The sequence below is a fragment of the Chlamydotis macqueenii genome, chromosome 4 (genome assembly GCF_036417535.1).
Source record: "Chlamydotis macqueenii isolate bChlMac1 chromosome 4, bChlMac1.mat, whole genome shotgun sequence".
Classification (NCBI taxonomy): Eukaryota; Metazoa; Chordata; class Aves; order Otidiformes; family Otididae; genus Chlamydotis; species Chlamydotis macqueenii.
In genome coordinates this window covers 55,617,884-55,640,130 of record NC_141559.1, presented here as the reverse complement: position 1 = coordinate 55,640,130, position 22,247 = coordinate 55,617,884, and the positions used below count along the sequence as shown (strand labels likewise).

At 37.4% G+C, this 22,247-nt stretch overlaps 1 protein-coding gene across 10 annotated transcripts in view; it reads left to right on the top strand.

Moving 5' to 3' along the window:
* Positions 1-17,984, top strand: part of DCUN1D4 (defective in cullin neddylation 1 domain containing 4) — a 45,175-nt gene extending 27,191 nt beyond the window's left edge. For 9 of the 10 annotated variants that reach the window (XM_086746917.1, XM_086746908.1, XM_086746907.1 and 6 more), the window contains 7 exons: positions 1,795-1,886; positions 4,309-4,379; positions 8,172-8,263; positions 9,120-9,228; positions 12,917-13,021; positions 13,475-13,577; positions 13,686-17,984. In XM_086746917.1, the coding sequence (XP_086603043.1) occupies positions 1,795-1,886; positions 4,309-4,379; positions 8,172-8,263; positions 9,120-9,228; positions 12,917-13,021; positions 13,475-13,577; positions 13,686-13,741 (628 nt within the window). In that variant the 3' untranslated portion in view covers positions 13,742-17,984. The remainder of the gene's footprint in view (positions 1-1,794; positions 1,887-4,308; positions 4,380-8,171; positions 8,264-9,119; positions 9,229-12,916; positions 13,022-13,474; positions 13,578-13,685) is intronic. The other variant, XM_086746915.1, reaches the window with a different exon arrangement.
* The last annotated feature ends 4,263 nt before the right edge of the window (positions 17,985-22,247 follow it).

Here is a 22,247-nt window from a genome sequence, read left to right as displayed (position 1 = left end):
GCCTAGAAAATATTGGATAGATCTTTCATAATCACAGTTCATTCTGCAAGTGTGAGAATGTTTAGTTATCAGACCTATTTAAAAAAAAAATTGTTCCAACTCTGACTTATATCTTCTGGCTTAGTTATTTACTGACAGGGCAGTGCTGTCAGCCTGTTCCTTTGCAACTGCAGTAAAGCTTATACAAAATAGGTAATCCAAATAGAAAAAAAAAATGTTTTCAAAATGAAAATGAAATTAAAAAAGAGCCCTAGAAATTGTGGATATGTTAATATATGTATTTCTGAGACATGTATGGCGGGCATTTTTCTGCAGTATTTCAGTTTGTTGCAGATCAGTGTGTTTCAGTACGGTGTTCATTTTTCTTTCCATCTTGAAATGAAAGCCTCATTTGTATTTGTCTTCCAATTAGCAATTTTTAATTTTGATATGACTAATATTACATTTCTAATGATTAGTTGCTTTAAAGGAACTATGACAATAAATGTGAAGTAGTTCTTTGAATTACTGTCAGAATTATCTGTATGCCATTAACTTCTAGCTGCAGTTCCTCATAGCTGATAGCCAGGCTGGGTGGAGGATAGTGAGATCACTGTACTCCAAGCTCATATAGGCATCTTTTACATGTCTTTCAGAAGGACAAAATGGTGATGAAATCAACTCCAAATAAGTTTCATCCAATTGTTTCAGAATTCTCCTAGAACCAATTAGCCACTTTGTTGTCCTCCCTCAGCAGGGTTTGATGCAGTAAGAGGAAGGGCTCTGCACTTGGAGCACTTACAGAGCCATTCCTGGCTACGTCCTCTAGCCTAAGCCATTTGTTGCTTGGCTCTTTTCAGCCTTTATGAGCCCAACCTACTGCAGAGTGGTGGAAACGGATCAGAAAATGCAGATGCAACTGTGAACAACTACTTGGACTGCTGAATCTCTTTCCTCTAACAGGCAAAAGTAATAGTGTCTCTGTTTAAGAAAAGTCTAAACTGAGTGGAGTAACTCATCAACTTCCGCTATGCCTTCTGTGCTTCAAATGCTTCAGATAGTAAATTCAGGAGACTGACACTTCAGGGTTGTTTCCTGAAAGCAGTTAAAAGTCATTAGGCTTCTTGTTAAAGGAGAGCATTACCTTGCTAGTCATCTCTGGGGGCAAGGGGTGCTAGACCAAGCTAGACCAAGGTCTAGCTTTTCAGAGAACTGTTTACCCCATGATGAGTGAAGTTCCTTGAGTTACTGCCAGTGAGGACCTGTAAGCAGTTTACTGGCTTTAGAATACGGTACGGTCATGTCTATTTTGGCCTCTATGCCTTTTATAGGATTTTTTGAGGAGGCAAAAAGTTTATGTGCAGTTGTCCTTAGTTAATAATTCAAAGTGCAGAAAGTATGTGTGTACGTACAGGTAGGACCTGCAATACGGAATTACTCTGAGTTTTGACCCACAGCCAAGTTGCAGCCCGTCAGTTGGTTGTGGTAACTAATGGTGTGCACAAGTCTTACTTGAACTTACGTGAAGCAGTTTGGGGTTGAATTTGAGCTAGTCTGTCTGTGTTCTAAGGAAAGTTCATGTACTTGGATAACGATTATGAATCCGCTGAAGTGTGACAGACTGAGCAAACACAGTATTTAGGTTCAGTGATTCTTACTCTAAGCAGTGTCCCGAATGACTGGATATAAGGACAGAATGTTGGGTAAACTGGTTCATGAAAGGAAAACCATTGCTGCTTACAGTGGCTGTTGACTAAAAAATTGCTTTTAAAAATTGATGAATTAATTACTTGTTTCTCTTTCTTTTTTTTAAAGTATGTATAGAAAATATGATTCAACTAGAATAAAAGCAGAGGAAGAAGTTTTTTCAAGTAAGAGATGCTTAGAATGGTTCTATGAATACGCAGGTAAGGGTGAAATGCAAATTTCTTCCTAATAACAATTTAATCTACGTTGCAATATAAAAATTGCATTAACTGATTTTTTCCAAGACTGGATATGGAGGCTTTCTTGTAAAAGTCTTAAAGAAGCTTTTCTTATATATTCTGTGTATCGTGAAGTTGAAGAGTTCAAGGGGCAATTTTGTCCTTGTTCGATTAAAAAAAAAAAACAGAAGATGTGTAACTTAAACTATTTTAGAACATGCATACTTTACTATTCAGATCCATAGTTAAAGCTGTACTTCTGTCCAAAATGTTATCTCTTGGGCTTTAGAAGTTCTGTCATCTGCCATGTTAGTGCTGAATGGTACAGAATTATGCTTCAGGAGAAGTTTGTGTTTGGAAAAAAACAGAACAAAAACCCCAAAAAAACAAATATGAAAGTGAGGGAGGTAGTAACGTTAGTTTTGTTCCTGCTGAATCTGGTGCTTATGGTTTCAGGCAAAGAAGCAAATAAATTCAAGTATCCAGTACTGTTTCTGTCTTTATATAATTTTCCATCACAAGGTATAGGGAAGATAGACTGAGTTGTTTATTCTTGGCCTTCTGTATGAGAACTTTCTTCAATTCTTGATTAAGATCTGTGGTCACAAAAATATGATCCTTCAATAGTGAAGTTGGTGGTTCTATTCATTTTTTTTTTTTACCTGCGGTTTTCTGAAGGGGAGGACTTGAAGTATGGGCAAAAATGATCTCGTGACTGTAAAGACCGAAAGGAAATGAAATAGATGATTGATAAAGAAAATCAGGTCATCTTGCAGTTTCTGGTGCTGTCTCGGATAATGTTGCTTACAGCTTGTTCTGTTTTGTCTAATTCTTATGCATAGTAAAGAGTGACCAGTTTGATGTAATAAAATATTTTTTTTTCTTCTAATAAAATGATATAAATTAAATACTTTGAGATCTCACTTGTCTGTGGTGGTCTGTGAGAGGAGATTCAGACAAATTCAAGTGAAATCTAACCTGTTAGATTCTCTGCTTTTCTGACCAGCTTGATTTATTTTTTCACTCTGGTAACAGGGATAACTCATTTTTATCAAGACTTTCATGGAAAGAAGGGATGAAAGGAAGGCTATATATGAAAGAACTTTTGTGTTTCCATTGGATGCATACACTAAGATAAAACAGAGAAAAGCGGAGAGTGTGATTCTGTTTACAGTATTGAGTAACATTCTAAAAATGAATTTTCAAAGAATAATCTCTTTAGTGTTCTTGCTTCATAAGTCTTCTCCTTTATATACGCAGACAGTTGACACTGCATTTGTTTTTTTTCCCCGACTGTGTCTTTACATTACAGAATGAGTCTTTTTAAAGTTGTGTACACTCAGAGGACTGTGAGAGGATGTCATGAGAAGATGGGAAAAGATATAATTAAACCTTGTTATTTGTAGAATAGTAGGTCACCTGATAACAAAACATAGATTGATCTTCCCTTTATAAAACCTTTTTTTCTTGCACATGTAGTCTTTATATGGGATGAAAGTAGGCATTTCAGCCTCTAACGTGTTTTTTTTTCCCTGCAAATTAGTCTTTTTAAACACGAGTAAAATAACTCTTAAAAAAAAATAGTCCAAGTACTTAAAATGTGCTTAAAATAGAATTGCACAGTACAATTCTTAATGCTTATATAACTTCTTCAGTAGATTATTGTAGAAGTTACAAATATCTTGATTTAATGGTGTGTTTTAGTATTAGTGCATTTTAATAGCATCTGTAATTTGAATCTTTTCCTTTTAAGTTGGCAAAGAAATAGCTGTAATTCATGTCTTCCTTCCCCCTCCAGTTACTAAAATTCAGATCATGTGTGACCATGGTATAGCAATATGAATAAACAAGAGCACGAGATTTTTATTTTAGGCTCTTTTTTTTTTTGTAGATAACATTATATAAAGATAGTATATGAGATAATAAGTAATGAGATTCTGGGAATGATAAAGTCTTCTATCCTGTACAGCTGTGCATCACATTTTTAGGTGATATGATCTTATGATAACAGTAGAGATTCAAGCCAAAAAATGAGTTTCACTAACCATCATCCGCTAATTTAACCATGCTAATGTTGCGTGGATGTTCTGCTAGTCTTAAGTGCCTTCTTAACTATATTATTAATTTACTCTTCTGAGATTATCTCAGTAAGTGGGTAGAATAAAGGATGTTGTCAGGAATGAAGAGTTGTTTTACCATTTTTCTATCTCTGTTTCCAAAGGTGAGGTAGAGATTTAAGTGTATCCAAGTCTGATAGCAAGTGTGGAAATACTTATTGCACGTCACAACAAACAAACAAAATGTATGGAATTTCAGGTTGTACTGTGTGATTGCATTTCTCTTGTGCTGTAAAGATCAGACTGTCTTCTTTTTCAGAGATAAGTAAAACACATTTTGTTTGCAGGCACTGATGACATTGTAGGGCCAGAAGGGATGGAAAAATTTTGTGAAGACATTGGAGTTGAACCAGAAAATGTAAGTTCAAGGTCCATTCAAAACATGCCTTATCCGTTATGATGTACAAGAGCCAGTCTTAGATCTCTTATTTTTCTATAAAGAATTTAAAAAATCTTGGGGTGTTTTAAAAAATTAAAGAAATATAAACCGGGGATGTTTCTGTACACATTTGGAAACAACTTGCCTTTATTTTAAACCCCAAGCTGTTAACTTTTAAAACCTCAACTTGCCTTTGCTGTCACCCCTTCTCTTTCACTATCCCATCCTCTCCAAAAAAGAAAGAGATTTTAAAAAAAAAGAAAAAAGGAATAAAAAAGCCAATGGCTGTCTTTTCTGAAACAATGCAACAGCACTGGAGATTTAATGTAGCGACTATGAAGTAATGTTTTTTCTTTGGGTTTTCTAGAAGAAAAGGATTTCAAGTATTGTGAATAGTATTAGCAGTCCCGTTATGCCATTTCAAATCATAAGGAATATATACACATGTAAAATATATGTAATTATATATATATAAGTAAATAAAATTTTAAAATGAATAGTTGTGCCTTTTATAGGCTTTTTCCTAGTGCCTAATTCATGCTCTTTAAATGTATACGTAAGTCCCATCTTTTGCAGGACTCATAAAGCATCATCTCTTGACTAAGTAAAATAAGAATTGTGATTTTGAAAGATTTACTGGAAATGCAAGATGTTGCTAATTTTAGAGTTTATTAGTGTAATAAACCTTTGAGATTGATGCAGACATTTGGGTATGTAAGTAGGTATTCTTATTTCACGTGAAAAACCGTCTAGAGCTGCACTAACATTAGATAATTAATGGCCGAGTTGCAGATTTAAATTACTTGATTATTTTTTCTTAGTGTGCACAGTCAGTTCTCCTGCAAGTTTTTCTACGTACATATCAAAAAGAGTTTCTTAAATTCCTGAATAAGACAATAATCTTTCAGTATCACTTTATCTAATCTTTATTACTTCAGTGTGAGGTGTCAAGATTGGAGGCATTCTGGGCTGCAGTGATCATGCACTGGTGGTTTCCAGTCTTGAGGGATATGGGTCAGGTGAAGAGTAAAGTCAGGATGCTGAATTTTAGGAAAGCAGACTTCCAGCTCTCCAAGGAGTTAGTCAATAGGACCCCCTGGGAAACCCCTCTCAGGGACAAGGGAGCACAACAGAGCTAGCAGATCTTTAAGGATGCTTTCCTTAGAGCACAAGAGTTCGTGATCCCCAGGTGTAAAAGAATCAGCAAAGGACGGCAAGGGACTGGCATGGCTGAGTTGAGACCTGCTGGTCAAACCAAAGAGCAAGAAGGAAATGCACAGGCAGTGGAAGCAGGGACAGGTATCCTGGGAAGAGTATAGGGACACCGTCCAGTTGTGTAGCGATGTGGTCAGGAAGGCTAAGGCACAGCTGGAGCTGAACTTGGTAAGGAATGCAAAGAATAATAAGAGGGGCTTCTTATTGGTATGTCAGCCAGAAAAGAAAAGTCAAAGAAAGTGTACACCCCTTGATGAGCAAGGGTGGCAAGCTGGTAACAACAGACAAGGAGGAGGCTAAGGTACGTAACTTTTTTTGTGTCAGTTTTCACTGGCAGGCTCTCTTCCCACACCTCTCAAGTAGATGGACTAAAAGATGGAGACTGGAGGAGCAAAGTCCCTCCCACTCTAAGAGAAGATCTGAGGAACCTGAACATAAGGAAGTCTATGGGACCTGACAAGATGCATCCCAGATTCCCCCCAGTCCTGGGGGAATTGGCTGATTGTAGTTGCCAAGACACTCTATGATATTTGAAAAGTCATGACAGTCAGGTGAAGGCCCTGGTGACTGGAAAAGGGAAACATTTTACCCATTTTAAAAAAAGAGTAGAAAGGAGGACCGTGGGAACTACTGACCTGTCAGCCTCACCTCTGTGCCTGGGAAGATCACGGAACAGATCCTCCTAGAAGCTGTGTTAAGGCACATGGAGGGCAGGGAGGTGATTTGAGACAGCCAGCATGGCTTCACTAAGAGCAAGTCCTGCCTGACCAAACAAGTGGCCTTCTATGATGGAGTGACTACATCAGCAGACGAGGGACAAGCTTTGGGTGTCATCTATCGGGACTTCTGTAAAGCCTTTAACAGAGTCCTTCAAGGCATCCTTCTCTCTAAATTGGAGAGATATGGATTTGACGAGTGGACTGTTCAATGGATGAGGAATTGGTTGGATGGTCGCATCCAGAGGGTAGTAGTCAATGGCTCAATGTCCTGATGGAGATCAGGGACAAGTGGTGTCTCTCAGGGATGCATATTGGGACCAGTACTGTTTAATATCTTCTTCAGTGACAGTAGGATTGACTTGCACGCTCAGCAAGTTTGCAGACTACACTGATCTGTGTGGTGTGGTCTGAAGGGATGGGATGCCATCCAGAGGGACCTTGACAGGCTGGAGAGGTGAGCCTGTGCAAACCTTATGAAGTTCAACCAGGCCACGTACAAGGTCCTGTACATGGATCGGGGCAATCCTAAGCACAAATACAGGCTGGGCAGGGAATGGATCAAGAGCAGCCCTGACGAGAAGGACTTGAGGATACTGGTGGATGAAAAGCTAGACATGAGCTGTCAATGTGCACTTGCATCCTGGAAAGCCAGCCACATCTCGGGCTGCATCAAAAGAAGCATGACCAACCCACTCCACTGTGCTCTCAGGAGACTGCACCTGGAGTATTGCGTTCAGAGGAGGATCACAAAGATGATCAGAGGGCTGGAGCACCTCTCCTATGAGGACAGGCTGAGAGAGTTGAGGCTGTTTAGCCTGGAGAAGAGAAGGCTCCAGGGAGACCTTATAGGGGCCTTTCCGTACTTAAAGGGGGCTCATAAGAAAGATCGGGATAAACTTTTTAGCAGGGCCTGTAGCAATAGGACAAGAGATAATGGTTTTAAACTAAAAGAGAGTAGATTTGAACTAGATATAAGGAAGAAATTTTTTCAATGGGGGTGGTGAAACACTGGCACAGGTTGCCCAGAGAGGTGGTGGATGCCCCATCCCTGGGAACATTCAAGGCTAGTTTGAACGGGACTCTGAGCAACCTGATCTGGTTGGAGATGTCCCTGCTGCTTGCAGGGACGTTAGACTAGATGACCTTTAAAGGTCCCTTCCAACCCAAACTGTTCTATGAATCTGTGTGAAAAAGGACTCTCTTGCCTTTTGTACAAAACTGAAGTATTTCTGTATCTGCCTCTCTTTTGATACGTGTTAATATTGGTTCACCTAGCTTTACTTAGCATCTACTTGAATTACACTGCATGTTCAGACCTGCAAAATAGGTAGGCCTGGCGTACTCTGGCATATTTGGATGCAGGTGGGATCTTTATTAGCTTTAGAATAACTGGATTTCACTGAGCTCTTGGATTGCAACTGATGTTCATCTAGATGAGAGTTTAACAAATATCAAATGTAACTTGTCATCACATGGATACTTAAATTTTATAGTTGTTTTGGGGAAAACTTTTCTGTAGCTTTTGCCCCAGCTCATCTTCCTCATTGCGCTGCTCACTAGATGACTGTGCATGCTCCCTTGAAGTAAGGTAGCTGCTGGTAACTTGGGTGGATGTTCACTCTGTATCTTTGCACTGTTATCTTATCTTTTGTTTGGATTCAGTACAGATCTGCCAATTTCAGGTTTTTTGACTTTGAAAATAGTGTAGCAAAGATCTGAATGTCTCATTTATAAAAGTAAAGTATTTGTAGCCTACTAAAGAGTAGTTATTTGAAAATGTGTGGATCTTTTTGGTAAAACTTTTTAGTCTCAATTTTTTTTTTCCTCTTTAAAACAGGTAGTTATGCTTGTACTAGCATGGAAGTTGGATGCACAAAACATGGGCTACTTTACGCTACAAGAATGGTTAAAAGGAATGACATCACTACAGTAAGTGCTTTGAAAACCTCTTAAGTTTACTATAACAAACTCAGTTTTTTAGAAAAAATACGCTTTGATGTTTTGACTGTGGAGTAGAAGCCATAGATTTTTGGTCCTATTTATGGTGATACAGTCACTTAGAGACAACTTGAAACCTGACAGCTGCATGTTTAAATGCAGTTGGATTAAAATATCTACAGTCTCAAGAAAAGTGAAATGTCATGAGTTTGGATGTTGTTTCTGTCTGCGAGGACATCTATCTTTGTCACTGGAATGGACCTACCTATTAGATATTGGTATGTTGTTAGAGCATGTGTAGTTTAAAATGCTGCATAATAGAAACCCTTTCTGTGACTCCACATTGTCATGTTCTTTCTAAGAGTTGCTTTCTCCAGTTGAGAGCTTGTGTTCATGGCATAATTAAGATAAATGTAGTTGAATAATCATATGTTTCATAGAGAGTGGTGGAAAGAATTTTGTTTTGACTTATCTTGCAGAACAGATTCACTAAAACTGTAGGAAGTTTGTAGTTTCAGCAAAACTATGGAAATATTGTTTCACTGCTGTGGTTTGGTGATTGTTTGCTTTGTGTTGACAAGCTCTTAGTTTAATCTGTTGAGAGTGCACTTTCTACAAAGCTGAGCAAACTTTTATCAGAGTAACAGTGTAAGACTTTGCTATTTTATCTAAATCCATTTCACATTGTGGGTTTAATCAGGGCATCTTATGCAAGCTCATAAACATGCCTTTGTGCAGAGTGATGTATTTTGAACAGTTATGAGGCTACGTTAGAGATTATTTTCTAAAATATCAGACATCTGCATAAGAATGCAAACTCTAAATTCACTTTGTGCTTTTCTTGCAGATGTGATACAACAGAAAAATTGAGAAATTCTCTGGATTACTTGAGATCTTTATTAAATGAACCTACCAATTTTAAACTTATTTATAGATACGCGTTTGACTTTGCACGGGTAAGTACTGTGGAGGACCAACATCTGAAATTAAAAGTTTACTTTTGTATGTAATAATTGAAAGACTGTATGCTTTGAAGTATGTTTCTCTCTCAAGATACCACTCAAGATTGCTTCTAACAAATGGAACTGTTTGCATTCTAAAAAAGTAGATGCAAAATGCCAGAACTGGAAAAGTGCATAGGATGCTTGATGTTCAGTACTTTAGTGTTTTGATGTGTTTTGTTACTTCTTTACTTCAAGCTATTTTGTGACTTCAGGGAAATCATTTAGGCTCTATTCTGTTGCATATTGGAGCTTTGCCACTTACTTCCACTAGCTTTATTAAATACCTTGGTGTTTTTTTGTACTGTTTTGAATTTTGTGAGCATAAATATATTTAAAAGAGGAGGACACTTCAGGCATTTCTGCAGGTCGGAAAAATAACTTACATGATAAAAGCTGGATATGATATATTATAAATACCGGTTCACACCACTATCAGAAGGTCATTAATGATATTCTCAGTATTAAACAATATCCTGATAGCAATCTTCCTACTATAAAATAAGTATTGATAAAATTGCACCTGATGTTGGAACTTATAATATGCATAAGAGTTCCTACTTAAAGACTTGAATTTTCTGAATTAACATTTTAACATGGAATTTGGACATCCATCTTGCTAACGTGTTGGAACACACAGGAGATTTAACGTAAAATTGATCACAGGCAAAACTGAAGCTCAGATTTCAGTGTGGGAGAACCAAAAGCACGAAAAAAAATTTGAAGCAGAAAAAGTAACATGAGAAAAATAATAAGAAATCGAACTGGTAGCAATTCTGATATTGAAGTTTGTCATAAGTAACTCAGATTTGTGATACATCAGTGCTTTCTGCGTGTCAGCATGCAGAGATTCACGGTAGTTCACTATTAACCAAGGGAATGTACAGCTGAAGATGACAGAATGCATGGTATCGGTATGAGAGGAAAAAAAGCCCTATCAACATCTTAATTCTTCCTTTGCTGTGTGAAGACTTACTCTGCCAGTTTTACTCAATGGAAAATGCAAAGGCTAGAAATAACTAACATTGCCAAAGAAGTTCAAAATACTGATGAAATATTTGGAATAGATTAAAAATGTTTTACTAGTAGCAAATCTGCGCCAGCCGATGGCCTGTCAAAAGTAAGTTAAAAAGAGGATAGCAGGTGGAGTATTTTCCAGAGGTACCAAATTGACGTGACAAACAGTGGTCTTGAAAAAGAATTTAAGTGTTGAGACACAGATGCTGTGACATCATTTGTGACAAAAAAAAAACCCCAGATTGTAGAACTGCAAGTCAAAGGCATATCAACAGGGGAATCCTCAAAACAATACTAGATTAATAGAATTATTGAACTTTTAATACTATAGAGCCAGGGGAAGTCTATAGGAGAATGGCATCCAGTAAGAACAGAAATGAATGGTGACAAAGGCTGATATATTTATCTAGATGCGGCAGATGAATCTGTACATAATTTTTATCAGAATAATTGAAGTGCTTGATAGAAAAATAGCTGATGGGAGCAGTTTTGGTTTTTGATTCAGAAGATTGCATGATTTCCATCCTAAGGTTAATCATTTCAACGAAGTGCTCCATGGTGAAAAACACTTCTCTGAACTTCAGAAGTTTTAAAGAGAGAATTTTTGGAAGCATCTATTGTGATTTGATACTTAGAGTTAGTTTGTCAATAGAAATAAGTATCATTGAGATTTTATGTGGCATGCATGATTTAAGTCAGCATGGCTTTGAGGAAATGATTTGTAACACCATATGTTGGTATTAGGCACAAATACATTCCTCACTCCCTGTTTGCCATTGTCATTGCCAAGTTTGAGAACATACAGACGCATGTATTTCAGGGCTTAAATAGGTCTTTTGTCTGAAATATTGGGAAAAAAAACCTCAAAGACTGTCTATCATCAATGTAAAACAAACACTGAAATTTATCAGTTTGTCAATATTTTCCTTCCACTGTATCCAAGAAAGAGAATATAAGTATCTGAAATGTATGTTAAGAATGAAATTAGAGCATCTGTCACGGCAAGTGTGCTAATAGGCAGTTGGAGGTGGGTATAAAGGGCTTATCTGAACAATTTGTTCTGAACAGTAGTTGGAGAGGGAGAATGTAAAAACTTAGCAATGTGAGGCGTGTAAAAACAACATAGCCAAAGTAAAGGCAACAGAGCCTGATTTCATTAACACTTGGGTGTGTGGGAAGAATTCAGAGTATAAACAGCATGGAAAATAAAATTTATTCTTGTAGCAGTTTGATTTCTGCTTAAAGGTGTTTGTGACAAGTGTAAATGGGCTTTGGAAAGCAGATTAGGATTTGAAACTATTTAACGTTGGAAATAAGTGAAAAAATGGTACCATATTATGGTACAAAATGCCTTTGCAGTTTTGTTTTTCAGCTTCATTATTAATTGAAAAGCTTTGTTCATCCTGCCTTTACTTTTTTCCTCTAGATCAGATTGAGCAAAGTCCCTCTTGTATTTAGTGACCATAATGTAAAAAAGCTTCTGGTATTTTTAGAGTTGCTGGCCTCCCCACTTTCCTTCCAAATCAAGTCTTCATTAAATTCTGTCTATACAATTCTAGAAGTGAGGTGTATTTTGTGTGATGTGAGTTTCAAGACGAGAGGATAACCTTGTGGCTAAGGCATTCAGTTTTCTATCTACCACGTCCTTCCAACATGATAGAAGACAATTCAGTTATCAGTCTGCAATCATGAGTACATATAGAGAGATCAAGGTTTGCAGCAGCCAATATCGAACTTTATTTTTTGCAATTTCATTAATTACTCAATTTGTAGCTTTGTGCTGTAACCAAGGTGGGGTTTTACAGTCCCATCTCTCACTAAAATTTGTTTAATTTCAAGACAACAAATGTACATGGATAAACTACTTAAAATGACAAACTGTAATCTTACAGGTACACATGTTACTTTGAGATGTGCAGAAGTTGTGTTGTCAAATACATTAACTTTTCTGTTTATTAGATGTAATGAATCTGCTAGGTGCAGATGATGCTTCTTTTTCTTAGCAGAAGTGTACAAAACAACCCCAAAGCCTTAGTATATTACTGCCACGTTGAACTAAAACTGAGACAGTTCTGAGAGGTGTCTCCATGTGCTACTGTGTTAAGTTCCCTCTGCTCATTTAATTCATTTAATCTGAATTTCCTGTAATCAGTACAGGAGCAGAACAAAGAACATCCTTGGCTCATTCTTGCATATGCAGTGTTACTTGATAGCTACTTAACTATCTACTGACAGTTTATGTAGTTGTAATAATACCGCAGGAAAATATTTTAAGAGACATGGCTAAGCGGAGGCGTACGTGTAAACAAGGATATGAATCTAATGGCCGTTAACTTCAGACCTTTCTAGAAAACACAAAAAGGAGTGTATGCATCATCTGCAATAGCGGTGACAGTTTTTTGAGAAAGTCTATAGAAAGCAGCGTCTCTGTATAGCAAGCCAGTAGCTATGAGGAAGTAGATTTTAGTAGGAAGTGGTGTTTTAATAAAAACCGCTGTTAGATACTGCTATTTATTGTATATTTGTTAATTTATGTATGAGTGAGCTGTAGTACAGGCAGTAGGGGAAGTGAAAAATCCTGAAATCATGCTCCTTTCTCCTTTGTGACCTTTTCCTTTTTACGCAGGAAAAGGACCAGCGCAGCCTAGATATCAATACTGCCAAGTGTATGTTGGGCCTTCTTTTAGGAAAAACATGGTCCCTTTTTCCAGTATTTCACCAGTTTCTAGAGGTACGAAGTTTAAAACAGAATTACATTTTTTTTGGATCTGTCTTCTCTGATATTTTGACTAGAGGTAGAATGAACAACTAAGAATTATTTGTTCCGAGTTAGAATATACTAATCCCCACTTGTAACTGGTTATCTTTCCTTTCTTCCTTTTCCCCAAATCCCTATGCTGTTAAGGTTTATTGGATGGAGGACAAATTACAGAATGTCTTTGATTTGCTTTTGGACTTTTCATTTTATTGCCTAATGTTTATTTACTAAAAGATGTCTTAATCAGAAACATGAGTTATTCAACACTAGTTTGACTACTTAGTGGTTTCTTTAATCCTGTTTAGTTTTAGGTGGCATACAGATTAGAATAATAATTGATCACAAAGTTTAAATTATCTGTAAGAAAATCTGAATTGAGGGAGTTGGAAATATGTTTTAGTAACTTCTGTTTCTTGCCTTAAGCAGCAATCAAAATACAAAGTTATCAATAAGGACCAATGGTGTAATGTTCTTGAATTCAGCAGAACGATTAACCTTGACCTCAGTAATTATGATGAAGATGGAGCCTGTAAGTACTACCATATGTTGGTGTTCTAAAACAATTTATTTCTCAGCTTAATCATTCGGTGTACTTTTGCAAAATTTTGTAAAATACAGTTATTTGATCTCTCTACAGGGCCAGTGTTGCTGGATGAGTTTGTGGAATGGTATAAAGGAAAACAGATGACATAGGAGTTTAACTATGCACAGCCACTCAAGAGTCACTGTTACCACAGTTATGTCAACCATTAGCCATAAACTGCTATTTGTATCGAAGTGCATGCTGCTTTTCTTGCACTGCACCCCTTTTGTAGGGGACTTTTGATGTTTGCTAATTAACAAGCTAGCTATGCTTGCTGTGTAGCATTGTTCTCTTTGAAGGCTGCTTTGCATTTTGTATTTACCCTACGAATTGGTGAACTTGCCAGCGTCTTCACTGTGATTATGTGTATATTGCTGTCTAAATTTTGTATATGTGTATAAAAAAAAAAAGCTTCACCTAGGGATTATTTCTGCAGAAATGTATTGTAAAAATAATTTTGTGGCATATTTCTAGTCATCACTTACATGTTTGTTGAAACTTTAGTTATTTTGTTTTTCTTTTGGTCTCAAATGTAGCATTTCATAAAATGAAATGAACAAACTGCTTGGACATAATTATGTGAAGAACTATTGTCAATTTTAATGTTGTTATTTGAGATGCCAATTTCTGAGGAGAGAAGACAAGCTGTGACTTTCTTCATCGGAGTTCACCAAACCTGACCTATTGCTTAATAGGAATGAAACATCGGTGTCTTAAAAAAAAAAAATATATATATACATATAAATATTAAAACACTGTATTAGTTGTACATGCCACAGATGATTTCCACTTGAAGAAAAAAGTACTGACTTTTTAATGTTAAAACTGCAGTAGTCATTACAGGTACAAATGAACAAATTAAAGTACCTTTTAAAAATGGGTTTTAGACTTTTGTAAATTGCCTTTGGCATAGTCCTTTTAATTTTTGGTGTACGAAGAGTGTTTGGTCTGTGTTACAATCTAGTGAAATTGAAAGTCCTAGCCAAAATTAGTGGTTTGGGGAATAAAGTCTGCTCACTCCTAGCACATAGATAATAGAGATTGTGGGGGTTTTTTTTGTTCTTAACATTAGTCTTTCCCAGGGTCTCTAAATTTATGTTTCTAAGTAATTAAAAATATGATATCAAATAGTCAAAACATTACTTTTTCTTTCGTGATAGGGATTGGAATTTCCTAGCAGAATGTCCGTTGCAGGCAATGGGCATGTTAAACACCAGCATTAAATGACAATACTTTTTAGTAGAGACCACTGCCTATTTCACTCATTTCTATATCTGTATAGGACAGTTCTGGTGATTATTTTGGGGAAAATGAGTGAACAGAATGATGTGTAATTTTGTCACGTTGTCTTTGCCTTACCCGTCTTTGCTTAATGTTAGTGTTGATTTTTATAAATTAGGCCCTTGAAGTATCCGGTGCTATTAAACTTTAATCCCTAAGGATTTATTAAAATGTTCCCTATTGATTCACGGAGCATTTAATGAAAAAGGGCCAGTGGATGTTCTGGAATGAAGAATAACATTACTTTTCTGTAGTATATTTTACAAGATATTAGCAGTTTTGATATTTCTCTAGAATGCAATCCAGGGGAATGGGGGTGAAGCGTTTTAGTTTGAATGTGAAATTTTCAGCTGTATTGAAGATCCTATTCTGCCATTACTGAATTCAGGAGCAACTGTCATTAACTTGACTACTTTCAGGATTAAGCCTAATTTAGCAAAAGCACATTAGTTTGATGCCCGGGACCAGGAGGTTGTAATTTGTTTCTACAGGTGGTCAGTTCATGTTCAGAACTCTTGTTGGTTTTGTTTTTTGTCAAACTTAGCTACCAAAGACAAAAATAATTTGTGTATGTTTGTGTGTATTTGTATATACATAAATATACAGTATGTATGCATATACGAAACATAGAATTTCATTATGCTAAGAAGAAAATACTGCCTTTCCCCATGAAATAGTCATGTTCAGTTTTCTATGACGCTAAATAGCACTCTCTAAAGTTAATAGTGGTATAAAGCATAACCTTAATTCCCTGTTTGATGCCAGTTTGCACAAGAAATTAATTCAGTGGAGTGTGGTATTTAATGTTTACAATAAGCCTCTTACTAAATCACACACATTTTATTAAGACTTCTGATGTAAATGTGTATATTACCATAACATAATTGTCAGGAAATACCAGTGGAGCTGCTGGTTTAATTCTTGAAAGAATGAACTTAGAAGCAATATAACTTTTAACATTAGGCTAATTTGTGGTTGCAAAAATTTTAAGTGAAATTGTTCTTAAATGTTAGGCTAGTTACTGACTCTAGAAAACTGTTTAGCACAAATTGGCATGAATACTGCAACAAATACAAGGTTTGCATAAAAGGTTTTTTATGTCATAAATAATTTGACTTCCAATGGTGGAAGCAGGAGCCAAAGACACTTCTAATCTATTACTGTTGTAGGTATAACTTTCATATAAAAGGGTCAACAGAAATCTGTTCCGCTCAACCAGGTGCTCTTTTTCCAAGTTTTGCTAACTTTTATCAGAATACAAAATTAAACTAAAAGCAAAGAAAACAGAGGAAAAGAAACCTTAAAAAGTACTTGTACTGTGTAAGTAAGCAAACTCTTCATTTTTTCTTTGGGTAAAAGTAAATGGGAGTGATGGAAAGGAAGAATGCATTTGGAAATGAATCAGATGCTGCACTTTTTTTTTTTTTTTTTCCTTCCGCTTGCAAGTAAGGTGAGTATGTAGTCTTCAGCTGGTTTATAAACATGCATCTTTGTAAAATAAACCACAAATTCAATTACAGCTAGTAGACAGTTATACTAACATTTATAGAGAGCAAGTAGACTGAAATGGACCCTTTGGCTTGGTAAGCTTTCCTGTGCTATCGATCCTTCTGGTTTTGCTATATATGCTGATAAGCATATCCTAATTGACAATCCTAACATTGCCAGCTCTTGTATTTTGGAGAAATTCCCTCTCATTTTTAAATAGTTGTGGAAACTTATCTAAGCTATTCAGTTTACCTTGTAATTAGTGCAAGTTTGGTGTTTGCTTTTTTCTTTGTTATGCCATCATGTAGTTGATTTAGAGTTTTCTTTTTTCCTTTTGAAAAGTAATCTACAGAATATGCTGACTTCTTGGACAAGGCACCGAGAGGTCATTCTGGCAGAAGTGGCACAGGTCTTATACTAATCTTTCTGGTGTACTATTACTGTCCTTAGAGCAGGGACCCGATGATCTATGTGCAATTCATGTTTGGTATTTGGGAGATGTAAAGTGGAAAGCCAGTTCTTGAAAGGAAAACAGCATCTGGAGACGATAGCAGTGGACGCTCTTAAGTTGATAGATGACAAACAGTTGGAGCTCTTTATTAGGATAGCTGTAGAGAATATTAGTAACAGAAACGTTCCCCAGATTACTTTTCCTTCTACAGGAAAATAATATTAGGTATTTAAAATATTAATGTAATTCTGTGTTACTGTTGTTTTTTTCACATTTTCTCTTTTTCAAGGAAAGCAAGTGGAAGAGGATGGAATTTATTGTAATCCTTTATGTACTTGAGTTTTCAGTTCAAACCTGTATAAGGTTATCTTTAAGCTACAATAAACATTTGGGTCACCTTTCTGTAGCCTTTTCTAACATTTGTAGAAGACTGGAGGCTTCTCCCATTTTTACCACAAATAACATGCATTTTGTTTCATCACAAATATGCTCACACAATGAGTTAGCTATAGCTCACTGCTACTTCGTTTATGTTCCCAAGTTACTTTTTTGGAGGGCCAGAAATGGACTTCACTTGTGTTCAGGTTTTCCCAGGTTTCTGTTGACCCTTGGTCACAAGTCTAACAAATTGTTTAATACTCTTGGAATTCATATAGCCAGCTTTAAAGGTTAGCTTGTGCCCTGGTTTTAATTAAAACTGCTGAAATACCTCTTTCTAGGCCTTAGATTTAGTCCTTTCATATTGCTGTAAAAGTATATAAAGTCTGTCCACTAAGTGAATAGTTTGTTGACTGTAATTGAGACCAAAACTTGACTTAATTTTTTTTGCTTGTTTATTTTTAAATTTTTTTTCCCCTCTGTGTTTGTGTGTGTGTGTACATGTGTTGTCACAAAATAGTACCTGTGGACACTGCTGTTGCAGGAACAGCAGTTAACCTGAACTGTGAATGCTTTGTCTGAGTTATTTGGATATTACATACATAAGGTGTGCTGAACTCCTGTGACTCACGACCTGACGAAAACGCTGTTATGCCACCTAACATGGGTTCATCCAGTTGATTTTTAGGTCTTCTGCTGGTGTTGATGTAAAATGGCATCCCACAAATAAACAGTATTTGTGTTGGTTTCAGCGAGTGACTTCAGATTGTTCTGTGATTCATACTTCAGAAATTCTTATATCTGAACGTGCGTCACGTCAGCTGGCAACCTTTATCATTTAGTGGCAGAGAACTTGTATGTACAATCTTGTCATCCTTATTTTTAATACTAAGGGAAATCAGTATTTAAAACTTCGCTGGAAACAGGTATGTTTCAAATGAGATACGTGGGTGTAAAAGCAGTATTGTAATACAAAAATTTTCAACAAAAAAGATAATTTGAGCAGGAATGTCTCCTAAGACAAAATTTTACAAGAAGCGTGATCATTACCTGCTTGTCTCTACACAAGCTCTTGACCCATGAGGTCCTTTATAGAAAAGTTGGTGATGTGTGGGCTGGATGAGCAGACAGTGAGGTAGACTGAAAACTGGCTGAATGTCTGAGCTTGGAGTGTGGTGGTGAGCAGTGCAAAGTCAAGTTGGAGGCCAGGGGCTAGTGGTGTACCACAGAGTCAATGGTGGGTCCAGTCCTGTTCAACTTCTTTGTTAATGACCTGGATGATGGGGTAGAGAGTACTCTCAGCAAGTTTGCTGGTGACAACAAACTGAGAGGAGTGGCTGTCACACTACAGGGTCATACTGCCGTCCAGAGGGACCTCCATAGGCTGGAGAAATAGGCTAACAGGAACCTCATGAACTTCAACAAGCAGACGTACAAAGTCCTGCACCAGGGAAAGAACAACCCCATGCACCAATATATGCTGGGGGCCACCCAGCTGGAAAGCAGCTTGGCCGAAAATGACCTGGGGTTCCTGGTGGACACCAGGTTGAAGATGAGCCAGCGATGTGCTCTTGCTGCAAAGAAGGCGAATGGTATTCTGGGCTGTGTTAGACAAAGTATTGCCAGCAGGTCGAGGGAGATGATCTTTCCCCTCTGCTTGGCACTAGTGCAGCACACCTGGAGTACTGTTCTCTTCTGGGCTCCCTGGTACCAGAGACTGGTACTGCTGGAGAGAGTCCAGCAAAAGGCCTCAAAGATGATGAAGGGACTGGAGGTGCTCTCCTATAGGAAAAGCTGAGAGAGCTTGGACTGTTCAGCCTGGAGAAGGTGCTGGGAGGGATCTTACTGATGTATATAAATATCTGAAGGGAGGGTGTAAGGAAGACAGAGCCAGACTCTTCTCTGCGGTGACAGGAGCCCAGTGACAGGACCAGAGGCAATGAGCACAACCTGAAACACAGGAGGCTCCTTCTGAAACATCAGGAAACACTTTCTGACTGATGGTGACTGAGCACTGGCACAAGTTGCCCAGAGAGGTTGTGGAATCTCCCTCCTTGGAAATACTCAAAAGCCATTTGGACATGGCCTGAGGAACCAGCTCTAGGTGGCCCTGCAAGAGCAGGTGGGTTGCACTAGATGACCTCCAGAGGTCGGTTCCAACCTCAACCCTTCTGTGATTTCTAAAAGCATGTGCTAAAAAAAATTCTCCAAGTTACTGAAATGTAATGGTGGAAGAGAAGAGCAGTCTCGTAGTATTTAAATGTGGTGATATTTTGATCTGAAGGTCTGTTCATGACCGTAACCATTTGTTTTTCTTACCTTTTAGAAGAGTTTTTCCGTTATATGACTTGTAATGAGCTGTTGTATTGATCTTTTGAAAGCAAAAGTGATAGTTCTGAGCAGAGCAGTAGAAAAGCTGCTAGCAATAATGTGAAAATTACAGCCTGAAGTCCATAATACATTCACAAATTTAGTTTTAAAGCAGCTATTAGTTAGTCTTACTATTTTATATTGCTTGCAGACTTACTAATCTGTTTTTGAATAGGAAACAGACTTAAGAGCTGACAGAATAAAGAACACATGTAAGACAAATTTCACAATAATTTCTTTAATATATTTTGCGCTACTTGAGCTACCAGTCATACGGCTCTTGACTCTAAAATATTATTTAAAATTGAATGCAGTTCTTCTTTATGTTCATGTTGATGCTGATGGCTGGGATTGCCATCACCACTTCTCAGAATGTAGCCTGCTGCTTGTATTTCTCAGAGAGGGTGAGTCACAGTCTTCTGTACCATGAAAACTTTAATATGACTACCCAAATAGTTTCTGATGTTCATTCTATGTAGATTAAATGTGAATGTCTTGTCTTTATATTCAAGGGTTGTTTTCCAGCCCAGTTACCAGTATACTCTGGAAAGATTGAAATGCTTTGTACCTAGAGCAAGCAACTTGATAATTATCAAATGATAAATATGTGATTGAAAATGAGAGCTTTGTTTCATCCTAATGACTGCATCTGAAGTTCTCAATCTACTCTTAAGACTTCAGTGGTTTTTCTTGTACTGCTACACTGTATGAGCGATGCTGCGTCCTGTCGACCCCTGAGCTCAGGATGCCGTTGCCTTGTGAGAAGGATGTGCCCAGACTGTTACCAGCATCCTCTTGCTGCCTCCTCGTGCTTCGCTTATGAATTTATACAGCATGCGCTCACCCACTTGTTTTATCAAGCCTTTTCTGTGATTTGGTCTGTTTATGCACTATCAACTGTGGTAGTAACATAAGTCTTACCTGAACGTGGGTTTCGCTACCTGAAGTTACTGGTGAAGCTAAAGAAATTTCAGCATCCCTAGAGCAGCTGCAATTACACCTCTTGGCAACTGTAACTGTGCAATTGTGCAAGGCAGGGGAAAAATAAAAAAAGGTATTGTCTGCATAATGTAGATTTATACCCCTATAACTGCAACTGGGTTTGTGTTAGTGTAGGTATTCTAGAAAATTCTGTGTGACCAAACAAGCTAAACCAATGAAGTTTTCATTGCAAACAAGATACAGTGGATTGATGTCAGCTGAAATGTAAAGTGAGTGGATAAAAATCTCAGAGGGAGCTGGTGAGTGGGAGACTGTAGCTGTTGTGTACTGAAGGGCATGGAGAAATAGGCTGGGTGGAGAGGAGCAGAGTATGAAGAGTACTGCTGGGAAGCCACAGAAAATAGAAAAGGTTTTGTGTAACTTGAAGAGCAATTGCTAATGAAGTGAGGAACTAACATGAAGGAGAAGCAGGCGAATGTTTGAGTTTGAATGAACAAGTGATACTAGGAGTGTCTGGAGTGATGAGTAGCAAAGGAAAGGTACAAGATTAGGCAGAAATCTGAAGGTAAGTTTGAGACAGAACATCAATAATACTGTGACAGAATGAAATGCTTTGTCACATGTTAAAAATCCCTTGCTGAAGAAGCAAATTTATTTTGTCTGCTAAGAGCAGGAGATAACCCTTTTCTGTAACTTTATGGCATAAAGGGAGGCATAGAAAACCCACGGCTGCTCCCGAGTAGTGTACTGTCTGCATCGCCACTGCAGTATTCCCACCGGAAAAAGATGAGAAAATAGTTTCCCAATATGTATTTTGAAAGCCTGCTGAACAGTAGCAGAAGCAAATGACAAAACATTGCTGTGTATGAGGCATCGATAGAGCCACTCTTTTTGGTTTTTTTTTCCCAATGATCCATGAAATTGGCTTGCTAATGCAGTTACATTTCTTAACTGGTGCATTTCTTTGGCTGGTGCAGCCAAAAGGTGACAGCGGTCTGGCAAAGCAGCATCTGAGGACTCAGACAGACCATAAAGAGCAGCTCTGCACTTTTTTATGCATTCCATTTTTAAAGTTGCTTTGGCCACAAGTAACTTCTGTGTATAATGAGCTTTACTGAAAGCTTGCTATGGGTCCGAAGAAGAGCGCTGGTGGCAAGGAAAGACTGTTGTGTTCTCTGCTCCTAGCAGCTCTGTAGCTGTTCCTACGAGGAATCGCACTGAAATTACCCAGTTCCTTACTTCTAGACAGCCTCGAAAAACACAGTTGCTTTTTATGTCACATACTGTTCTCTGAAAATAGCAGCCTTAAATTCAATAGACACCAAGGCATTACATGAATATTGAGGCTATGTGGGGGTTAGGAAAGAAAAATTGCAGTAGAACAGGGTACAACACTTACAGACATATATATAATCAAGGAATGAGTTGTATTGGGAAACATACTTTATTTTACTGTATTTTAAAAATTTCTCAGAATGCTGTGATTTTTGCAGGTTTGAGTGTTTTGTCATTTAGTTCTTGGCTGCTCAGACTGTGAACAGTTCTGACAGTTAAATGTGTAAAACTTTTTCCTGTGTTTGAAAAACAGAAAACAAAATCAGACCCTTAAACTCATTAATAATTTGATAACAAATTATCAATTTCTTCAGAAGATTATTTTATGCTTGGTTCTTGAGCGGGCTCCTACTGAAGGAAAGAAGCCAGTA